An 11,570-nucleotide genomic window follows, 5' to 3' on the forward strand; every position below is an offset into this window, starting at 1 on the left:
CCTGCATGTCCCCAAGTTCCGGCAACGCGGCCGGCTCTCCAGGCAGCAGGTCGCCCATGTGGCTCAGTCACGGGGCTGTGGGCCAGAAGAAACGGCTCTCACTATTTTGAGCATAAAACTCGATTTCCCAAATTACATTGTTGTAGCCTCGTTGGAACATTTATCCTGTGACTGTTTCACGTGCTCCGAGGAGTCAGCCCTAACGCCTGCCGGTTTGGTTCTGCGTCGATCACTGATGGCCACGCCTCTGCTTCTTTCCCAGCAGGTAGACCGGCCTACAACAGCTTCTACGTCTACTGCAAGGGCCCCTGCCAGCGGGTGCAGCCCGGGAAGCTCCGGGTGCGGTGCGGCACCTGCCAGCAAGCCACGCTCACCTTGGCCCAGGTAAGGAGGGGCTGGCAGAGGCCGCCCGGCAAAGGGAACACACGGTTCAGAGTTGCCGCTGGCGTCACCGTGTCTCACACCGACAGCTTCCGTGTGGTCGTCATGTTCGTGGTGTCGGACGTTGCAGTTAGAGCTGCAGGACTCTGTCGGTTCAGGGAGCTCGTGCCGGGGCCCGTGTCTTCAGTGAGGCCGGCTGAAAGGAGAGGGACGGCCTCCCCCAGCGGGAGGGGAGACTGTGGGCGCCCTCTTCACCTTCCTGTGATGCTGGGAAGGGTTTGTGTCCTGGATCTGTGTGGGTAGCAGGTTTGTGTATAGATGTCAACATCCACGGGCGGCTCCTGAAGATCGTGCGCTGAAGGATGCTAAGTGTGAGGGGCAGGTGTGAAGGGAAGCTGTGGCTGGGGGAACAGCGACCAGGTGCCTTTGGAACAGGGGCCCGCAGCCCAGCATCTGCCATGGCCTCACTGGCTTCTGTACCGTCCACAAGCTGAGGACGTGTGTGACGTTTTTACGTGGTTGGGAAACATCAGGAGAGGAGTATCGCGTGAGCCGTGACCGTTAGGGGAAGCTTGCACTCGGCATCCACGGTGAAGTCCTATTGGGACGCGGCCACACCCCTTCTGCATAGGCGGCCTCCTCCCTGGGCTCCGGGCCTGGGCGGCTGAGCCCTCCGCAGACGGACTGGGACTCCGTGGCCCGAGAGCCCTGACACTTACTCTCTGGCCCCCTAGAGAAAAGGCTTTCGGAGCCGATGAAAACCTTGCACACAGCTAGTTGGTGGCGTGAGCGTGAGGCTGTGCAGGACTCACCGGGCTGAATATGAGGTGGATGCCAATGTGTGAGGGTGGGGAGGCCGGGCAGCGCGTGGAGAGGGCGCAGCCAGGGAGGCAGGAAAGGACGGAGCTGGGGCGACCAGAGGCCGACGTGTACACAGGTCCCCGTTACCACATCGGGCCCAGCGGTGGCGAGAGAGTTTAGCTTGTGTCCTGCAGGCCGCGGAGAGCCGGACAATGTGCCGCAGACACAGGGCTGCGTGAGATGATGTTAGGACCCTTAGTGCCAAACCGTCCGCCATCTGGATTGAGGTTGGTGGCAGATTGAAGGCAGAGGGGTTATTAATAAACCTTCACGGGGTGCTGAGGGCCTAGATCGGGGTTGTGCCCGAGGAATAGAATAATGGGGTGCAGGGAGGCCCCCAAGGTGCTGGAGGAGGGCAGCAGGGACCTCGCCTCACGCTGGGGAAAGGGAGCGATTACGAACAGTGAGTTCAGTGTTTCAGTCCAATACATGTCAGCCTCACAGGCAGGCCAGGTGCGAAGACCAGCCCGCGAGTGACCCAGGTTCGCCCTGACCCCGGAGGGGACCTTCCTCAGGCTGTCCCTGGAGAGAGCTTCTGTCCTAAAGCCCCACAGTGTCCTCCACCGGACACCCCTCGCCTTCCCAGGGCAGCCACCGGCCCTGCTGGTCTGTCTGACCCGCCCCGCCCCCACACAGGGGCTGTGACTGTTACCTCCTACTGTTCCCAGTAGAAAGAGCAGTGACCAATCCTTACGGAACTCCAAGCTTAATCCTTTCCAGGGGTTATCTCCGTTAATTATGTGGAAACACTCTGAGGTAAGCACTGTTAGCAAATCCATTTTAGATTGGGGAGGAAAGGAGGCTTAACGAGATTAGGGAAACAAGCCCGCTAAGCGGTGGCCCGGGATTTGAGCCGGGCGGTGTGACCTCGCCTTGGAGGTTAAAGTTCCCCTTCACCACACAGGTGGGTCTGTTACATGAGGGTCCCCTGCCGATGCCCCTGTGACCACAGGTGAGTGAAGGCTAAGTCAGGTGCGGGCAGTCGGGCAGGAAGGCCAGGCCCGTGGAAAGGAGTCAGCCGCCCGGGTGTCAGCAAATGTGTGTGTGTGTGGGGGGGGGGGGGTGGCGCTCAGTGTGGCCAATCTTTAGTTAACAAGGAGAAACCAAAAACATGCACTTTTTCCTTGAAAAATACGCTCCATGGGGGAAATAGAAGCAAACACAAAGGAAAAGCACCCCCAGCATCTGCCTGAATGCCCCAAACCTGAGTGCGGGGGTCACGTGATGCACAATGGTGGGTTGGGCCGGAGCAACTCTCCATCACGGTGAGTCTCCACGGGAGGCGGTGCAGGGTGAGCTCCCCCAGGGGCTCTGGAGCCGGAGGCCTGGGTTAGCGGCCCCTTTGTCACGCCCCCCCCCCCTCCCGTCAGCTCAGGAACTCTGGGGCGCGGGCCTGGGGCCGGGGGCTGAGGGAGCAGGGTAGGGTTCTCACTTGTTGTGACGATTAGTGGATATATGAAGAATACTGAGAACGCCAGGCGTTGGCTAATTCCTTTTAGAGAAGCGAAAGCACCGCCCCCAGCCTTGTATTTTTCTCTCATTCCTATGACAGACCTGCACAGTGGCTCTGGTCACCCAGTGGTGTGAACAGAGAGGGGAAGTGACCACCCGAGTCCACGGTCGGCAGGCGTTGGCCCCAGGAGGGAGCCATCCTGTGTGTGTTTCCCTGGAGCCCGCCTTCCCTAGCAAAGACCGGGCCTCGCAGATCTGCTGGTCAATGTCCCGTGATCCCACTAAAGCCTATGGACTTAAGCGATCGTTCAAAAGTCCTCCTGGAAAGAATATGCTGAAGGATTTTTAAAAGTGGCCGTCTTCAAAGACTCCTTAAGGACGGCTTAGCCCAGGCGCGCAGTAGTGTCTGGGTGCGGCACAGCTGGCACTCAGCCAGGGCGCAGGCCCGGCGCTCCAGCCTCCGATAGTGACCACAAGTACACACTCCACGGGGCCGTCAGATGTCGTCTCCGGGGTCAGGCGACCAGCCAGGCTGAGGGTCTGCAGGCAGGTCCTGCCCGGCGATGACGGGCAGGTGCTGAGCCGGCCCCGAGGAAGGGGTCTGTGTGGACAAGAGACAGTGCTGCGTCTCCTTTCCCAGGGATTTATAAAGATCTGCAGCCGACACGGTTTTCTCTGGTCAAGAAAAGGGAGAAAGAAGTAGGATCGGGTGTGGCTGGCTAGTGTGATGGCAGCGTGTGGTTTATCTGGGCTTCCTTCAGTTTGTTTCTGTGATGTGTCACGTTGTTGATGTGTGAATATTGTACCAGCCTTGCATCCCTGGAATAGATCCCACCTGATCGTGGTGTAGGATCTTTTTAACGTACTGCTGGATGTGATTTGCTAATATTTTGTTGAGGATTTTAGCATCTGTGTTCATCAGGGATATTGGCCTGGAATTCTCTTTCTTTGTGTGTCTTTATCTGGTTTTGGGAGTAGGGTAATGCTGGCTTCATAGAAAGAGTTTGGAAGTGTTCCTTCCTCTTGGATGTTCTGGAATAGTCTGAGGAGGATAGGTGTTAGTTCTCCTTTGAATGTTTGGTTAAACTCCCCTGTGAAGCCGTCTGGACCCAGGCTTTTGTTTGCTGGGAGTTTTCTGATTCCTGCTTCTATTTCATCAGTTGTATTGGCCTATTCACGTTTTCTGATTCCTCCTGATTCATTTTTGGAGATTGTGTGTTTCTAGGCATTTGTCCATTTCATCCACATTGTCCAGCTTGTTAGCCTGTAGTTGTGCATATCTGGACTTCTATAGGGGCTTTTCATACACAAGGAGAAACACTTGAACCTACTTAGCCACCTGGGCTATTTTTAATAACCTAATCTTATGTTTTCTGCTGGAGAAATAAGTTGGCAACAAGCCCCAGGCCTCTCCCGAGTCCTGATAGTGGCCCCCTCGTTTTGTGGGGTGGTTGTGAACTTACCCATAATTCCAGTGTTTCCTCACCACTCCTCACTATTTGAATACAATAGCAATGAGCTGCCTCTCACACATGACGCGTGAGGTGGACGTGTCTACCTGCTTCCTCTTAATAGAACGTTGTCCAGGAAAATGAGTAACCATTTCCGTCATGGCGTGAGGGGTGGCGAGCCTGATGTCTGAAGTTTGGCCTGCCCTTGAGGACACCTTGATCAGCTTGGTTTTCTTCTTTGTCCAAATCAAATTATCTTTTTTATTTCATGCTCACCTTGACCAGGGTTTCCATTAATCAAAAGAGCCTTTAGAAAAATGAACACTCACTCGAAAATAGCGAACAACGGCTGATTGGAAAACCGTGGCCGGCGTCCAATTCCCTCGCCCGCCCGTCCAAAGTCGCCCACTCGGGTCCGCACAGAAATGACCCGGCCTGAACTGAAGGGGGCGCGTTGCCCGTGCACACGCGTCTGGTCGTGCTCGGGTGCGATAAAGTGGCTGATGGAAAACATCTGCCATCCCTGCTCTCCTCGCCAGTGTGGAAAAGCAAGAATCACCGGTCATATCCTCAGAGCACTTTTATTTTTCATAACCCGGCAAAGTGGGCAGAAAAAGCAAGGTTTTCTAAGATCTGTAGACCATACGCTGTTTTTAGAAAATAATGAGAATTAAAGAAGGAATTCACATGGAAAACAGAAATAGTACCTGAGACTTACAGATGCTTGTCCTTCGCCCTTCCCCTGGGATCTGCCAGCCCCGAGAGCAGAGGGTAGTCGGTGGGTCCCTTCTGCCGTCTGTCCTGTCATGGGGGAGGAGCGAGTCCTGGTGAGGAAGCAGGATGGACAGTCTGATGAGGCTCTCAGCTCAGCTCTCCGACGCCCCGGCACTAAGCCGTGCCAGCAGGAGACACGGGGACAGTGGTGACACAGTGTCCTGGCTGGTGGCGTCCCTGAGAAGCTCAGGCTGATGGAGGAGAGTCTGCCCTGGGGACCATTCTAAGGGGGTCCCTCCCCGCAGGCGTCTGCCCGCTGAGGCTCACTGCTCACTCCTGCGTCTCAGACCAGGTGCCTTTGAGGCCACTGCTCACCGCCTGGTGGACAGCGCCTCCTGCAGGAAATAAAGCTTCCGCGATAGGAAGAAGCGGGCTGGCTTTTCTAGCAGGACACGGGCTTACAGTAAGCGAGGGTCTTCATGGACGAGTGGCGATTTCGACTGATTGCGACAGTGATGGAGACAGGATGCACGTAGAAGTGAGACGGAAGGACACTTGGCACATGGCATTCTGTTGGGATCCTGGGCTCAGAACCGCCTGGGACCAAAGACCCGGAGAGAGCGGCTGCCACGGCCGTGTCCTATAGGCGCTTGAATTGTGGTTCTCGCGCTTATTAGCTGTGTGACTGTCTCAATTTCTTTCTTTTGTGTTGTTAAAATATATTTTTATGGATTTCAGAGAGGTAGGGAGAGAGAGAGAGAGAGAGAGAGAGAGAGAGAGAGAGAGAGAGAGACAGACAGAAACATCTATTTGAGATAGAGAGTCATTGATCGGCTGCCTCCTGCACACCCCACACTGGGGATCAAGCCCGCAACCTGAGCATGTGCCCTGACCGGGAATTGAACCGTGACCTCCTGGTTCATGGGTTGACACTCAACCACTGAGCCACCCTGGCCAGGCAATTTTGTCTAAATTTCCTTGTCATAAACCAGAAGTAAAATTTCACGGACGTTACAGCAGAGATTCAAGGACTTAACTCCTGGAAGCAGGCAGTGCGGTGCCTGGCACATGAGACACATTTGGAAGCTGGTAGGTCACACTGCCTTTTGTCTAGGCGAAGCGTTTCCTACTCTCATGCACCGCCGAGACTGCTGGCCTCGCCCTGACCTCTCACCTCTAGGACTCTTCCCGGCTCAGCTACAAACTGGTAGTCCCTCAGCACAAACTCCAGGGAACCTACCTACCACCATTAACATCTTTCTGTGTGCACTCAGTTTATTAGTCTTTTTTAAAAATTGAATTTATTGGGTTGCCATTGGTTCACAGAACCATACAAGTTTCAAGTGTACAACTCAACAAAACATCACCTGCACACGTATCGTGTGGCCGTCTCCCCAAGCAAAGCCTCCTTCTGTCCCCATACCCCCCTTTGCCCACCCACACCTCCCCTCCCCACCTCCCCTCGGGCTGTGCCCACTGCGGCCTGTGTCTGTGTCACAGAGAGATGGCTGCCCCAGGCACGGGGGTGATTCCCCGCTGCCGTCACTATAATCACTTTTTCTGAAAAAGAGCTTTATCTTGGCCACTGTAATGAAACTGCCTCGGAATAGCATTAAAGCTAAGAGGGTCCTGATGGGAAATGGTGCAAGAAATAGAGGAAGATGGAACATGCCCGGCGTGATGGATTTTAGTTAAAATTGGGTTATAGATTAGGGACAATTTATGGGAGGAAATGTATTAAGAAATGTAACCTCAATGTATAATCAACCCTAAACTTAATATTTGTTAGAGATTAATTGTTGGTCAGGAGTCTACTTGCTTCTCTTACTATCAAACCTACTCTCACATCTGCAACACAGGCCTGACCCAGAGCTGAGCGCCCTGAGCACGAGTCTGCCTTCTTCTTCTTTCTGTTTAGCGAGTGGGTTGCCGGGCACTCCTGAGTGTGTGGGGCTGAGTGGGAGAGCCACTGCGTGTTATCTTATGCTGTGACGTGTCTCTCCCTCCAGAGGCCGCCGGTGTCCCCGTGGCCAGGGTATCGCTGGGCCTGCGACGTGTTGGTTTGTGTTCCGTGCTGGGCCGCGGAGCAGCCAGCGTGTGGCTTCACCTCCCTCCTCCTGGGGGCTCAGAGGAGCCGCCCACTGCGGCCTCCCCTGAGACCCTGGGCACCAGCTTTCCATCTTCGTCAGAAAGTCTTCTTCTTGAACAGACCTGTGTGTATGTTTTTATGAATGTGACCAGAGCCTCAGCATTTCCACATTTGGGGTTATATTGGTTTCTTTTCGGTCTTTATTTTAGTAATTTTGTTTTTCCAGAAATGTTTTAAAATTTTTCCAACCATTTCCTCTAGTAGAGATTTACCAAAAACTGTTTTTATAACCAGTTACAAGTCTGCAGCATCTCATGACGCTCACAGGTGTCGGTGTGGGCTGGGCAGTGCTGTGTCCCCAGAGCCTCTGAGATGGCCCCCCTCCACCACCACCACTTTCCTGCTGCAGCTGGAGGGATGGGGCGGGCAGGGAAAGGCAGGCGGCTCCGCACCCAGGACTGAGGGCAGGGGAGGGGTCCTAGGAGCTCGAGCCCAGAGGACCTGGCTGCACAGCTTATAATCAGATCAATCAAGTGCATCCTGAACAGATCAAGATGTAAGTCACCTGGCTTTTCGCTCACTCGGTGACTTGGCTTCGGTGAATGATTTTCAGCTGCTGTCCCCAGCACCTGCTCCCACACATGGCCTCAGCAGACTGTTGGTGAGGACCCCCACTTCCAGCAGAGCTCCGGTCACTCCGCGGCCCTGGCAGATCCCTCCAGGGTTCTGGCTGAGGTTCTGGGGGGACGAGAGCTGCAGCCAGGGCGGGGTGAGGAGCAGCCACACTTGTTTATTTGAAAAAGGAAATGATAATTTACATGTCATTGTTCCTAACTTGGCCGTGGAGCCACCAGTCATTACCAAGGAAGTTTAAAAGGCTCGAGTTTTCCAACAGCAACAGGAGAGCCACTACTGGCCCAGACCCGCGGTCATTTCGCTGGCTTGGACCCATTGCTTCTCCGTTAATAAGGAGAGAGGATGAGGCGGACGTTGGGGGGCAGAGACCAGTGGCTGCCCTCCTGTGAGTGCACTGCTGTGCGATCATCTTCATCGTTTTCATGCCCCAGTCTAAGTGATGCCATCACAGATTCTGCTCGCCTCCCTGTGGCCCTGGGGACGCGGCCGGCCTGGCCCTTGTTTTTGTGCGGGAAACGCCGCCGTTATGTCAGCCTTTGGACGCATGCGTGGGGCTCCCTGGTTTTGTGTGGGATGAACGTGATAAATTATTACTTGGCCACTTAGACGCTTTATCAAGGATCCTGGAAAGAAAACACAGACCCTAGGGCACCGGGTTAATTTATTTGTCTTTTGTTTAAGAAGCGAGTGCCCCGAACGCCTCCCCGGGGACAGATGAATAGAGTTTAGTAGCCCTGCCTCCCCTCCGCGAGGAGCCTTCGTCAATGCTTTACAAACAACAGGTGTGCTGCCCGCGGTCGGACAGTGTGGGTGCGGGGCACGGGGAGACCCCACTGCGGTGTGTGTAGTTGTTTCACAGAAGACCTGGTGCTCACACACGCTCGTGTCTTCCACTGGGGACCTCACACTCCCCGCTCTGATGCACCACTGAGTCCGGAGGGGATGGAGAGGTTCGTCGGCGCCACCTGGTCCACAGAGAGAAAGGGGCCGAGCGCAGAATTAAATACGGGGCCCACGTTCCGACCCCGTGGGTGACCCCCACACTGGGTTTCGCTCACTTTCCTACTAGGGAGGGGGAGGGGTGCGGGGGCTTAGACCCTGCTCTACTGATTTTCCTGCAAAATCACATGGACTAGACTCCCTTTTCCCAAGTCAGATGGGGACCCAGGAACTGGCTGGGAAAGGAACGTAGTGACGAGGAAATAGAAGGTCTCGGGGAACTTGAAAAACAGGGAATCAAGACAATTAGGGGAGGCACTCTCAGATCCTGACTTTTTTAAGGGACTAGTTGGCGCCACGGTTTGTTGAGGGCGTAGCACGGATAGCATGGAGGCCACGGCGACTCCGAGCACTGGTGACCTGCGTCACTGCTGGGATGACGAGGCCACGGTCCTCCCAGCTCATCTCAAGGGACTCCGTTTCTGGGTGGTGTCCGAATGGCCCTGAGCTTTCTTTGTCTTTTAAATCTTCGGTCGTACCGTGGGAATTTCACATTAACGTGTAATAAGCCCACGTGGCCCTCCCGCCTGGGAAATGACCCCCAATTACAATGACCGCACACGGCCGTCGTGTAAGTCAGCAGCCGCATCGCCGGGACAGATGAGCCTTTTCCTCCGTAAGGTGCTAACGACAACTGTCATCGCTCTTCAGGACCAGCCAGAACAACCGATTTAGAGTAGCTTAGGTAGAGGGTCGTGTCACCTGTGATGTCACCTGTAAGTCCTGTGATGTGGCTCTAAAGCTAAGGTTTCTAAACTTTGCATCAGGGGATATAGGAAAGATTGTGTACATATGTAACATATACACATACATACATGTACACATGTGTATACATATATATCCGCAAAGTCAGTGGAGTATGACCGAAATCTAAGAGGCTCCGCTGGGGTACCCCTCTACAACTTCGTCACTATTTATACCTGAGAAAATGCCAAGGTTCCTAGAGCTCAGAATTAGCAAAGAGATCACAGGAGATGGGGGGAAACTTGAACCCACATAGTCTGAAAAAAACCCTCAACATTTCCCCCCTCCTCCCTCGCCTCCCCTCTTCACAGAGAGCCTTGTCTGTAGCGGGCACATCATGATTTTTTTAAAAAATATTTTTTTAAAATATATTTTATTGATTTTTTACAGAGAGGAAGAGAGAGGGATAGAGAGTTAGAAACATTGATGAGAGAGAAACATCGATCAGCTGCCTCCTGCACACCCCCTACTGGGGATGTGTCCGAAACCAAGGTACATGCCCTTGGCCAGAATCGAACCTGGGACCTTTCAGTCGGCAGGCCGACGCTCTATCCACTGAGCCAAACCGGTTAGGGCCACATCATAATTTTACCACCACTTGCTCCGCGGGTTCCCGAGGCATTTAGATGGTGAAGCAGGCAGGGTCCCGGCTGCTCTCTTCTTCTGGGACGTCCTCCTGTCTTCTCTGATTTATAGTCTGGAGGCCCCTGTGTGGAGGAGTGGACGTGCTGACACTGTCCTGTTTCAGATGTCCCAGCGTCTGTGACCTTCCATCTCAGGGTGTCAGGGTAATGAGAGCCGAAAGTGAGCTGGAACGCGGGCCCGAGAGCCCGAGCCGCTGTCATGGAGGCCGAGCTGTTACTCGCTCGCCTTCCCGCCAAGAAAAGGACTTTCTGTCCCTTGTGATGAAGGACAGGGACCTGGCGCTTGACACCGTCTCCTGAAGCCTTGCCCTTCCTCCTGCTTTCCTCGTCAGCGAACAACTTACATGGCGTTCGCTTTAATTAGGAGCAGTATGCACAGCCATGGGTTTTGTTCCTTTTATTTGAAAAATTATGATTTGGAAGGAGAGTGGGAAGGAGAGTGAGTTTGTACAAACACTGATTTCTATATTTGATTCTGTCCTGTCGTTTATTGGAGAAACCCCTGCAAATTTATCAGTTACAATTTGAAATTTAGTGAACATTTGCTTTGAAATGTCTGTGTATTGTATTGAACTTTGGAAATTCCAGTGAGTTTAGAAAAAAATCTCTAAGATTGGAGAATGGTGTGTAGTTTAGGTGAATTATGTGCAAAATAATATCACAAATCTGGGAAAATGTCAATGTATATGTTCGGAAAAGCAGAGCCCAATCCAAATTTCAGAGCAGTGCCATTCCGAGTTGTTAGAAGAGGCGTTACTGCGGTTTGTCGAACAGAAGACCGAGGTGGGCAGCGTGTCCTTTTGTTTATTACAGTTTGATGTATAACAGTTTTGAAATAAATGCCTCATCTCGGAGCCTGGAATTGGGGCTGTTACAAAGTGGGGAAAATTGGTTTCTTGTACATTTCTCAAAGATCTGCAGGCTAGTACCTCTTAATACTGCCCATTCTACCTGAAACATGCCAATTTCTGAAATCTTTTATTTTTTTATTGCTTTCAGGGAGGAAAGGAGAGGGAGAGAGAGATGGAAACATCAATGATGAGAGAGAATCATGGATCGGCTGCCTCCTGCACGCCCCACACTGGGGATCCAGCTGGCAACTTGGGCACGTGCCCTGACTGGGAATTGAACCGTGACCTCCTGGTTCATAGGTCCACCCTCAACCAGAGCCATGCCGGCCGGGCTGATTTCTGAAACCCGAAGGCACCTGTGTGATGTGCGCCTTCAGCTTCAGTGCGGGGTCGGGAAGGGAGGAAATCGGAGGAGGGCAGCGGGCAATGGGCGAGTTTTGGCAGAGCCAGTGTGGAGGCGACAGGGTAGGCGGTGGTTACGTCATCCGATGGTGAGCTCTTGGGAACGCTCCTGTTATGTAGTCCGTCTGTTTCTGTTTGTCGAATGTCTGGCTGATGGCTTGAAGGGACAGCTGTGCTCTGGAATGCCCGGGCTCATCGGCAGGAAGGCCCACAGGGCGTGCTCTGCGATGTGCAGCCAGGGGTGGAGGAAGGAGCCCCGATGGTCATGTCCTCCCCGGGCATCTAAACCCCCGCCCGCACGCCGGCCGTGGCGAGCTGGTCTGTGTGGGGGTCAGTTCAGATGTTA

General features: G+C 53.7%; 1 protein-coding gene across 1 annotated transcript in view; it reads left to right on the forward strand.

Annotated features, from left to right (window-relative positions):
- The window catches only part of PRKN (parkin RBR E3 ubiquitin protein ligase), a 429,225-nt gene that overhangs the window by 233,653 nt on the left and 184,002 nt on the right, over positions 1 to 11,570 (forward strand). The window contains exon 4 of the mRNA XM_023744713.1: positions 263 to 384. Coding sequence (XP_023600481.1) covers positions 263 to 384 — 122 coding nt within the window. The remainder of the gene's footprint in view (positions 1 to 262; positions 385 to 11,570) is intronic.

Source organism: Myotis lucifugus, unplaced genomic scaffold (assembly GCF_000147115.1).
Source record: "Myotis lucifugus unplaced genomic scaffold, Myoluc2.0 scaffold_483, whole genome shotgun sequence".
Lineage (NCBI taxonomy): Eukaryota > Metazoa > Chordata > Mammalia > Chiroptera > Vespertilionidae > Myotis > Myotis lucifugus.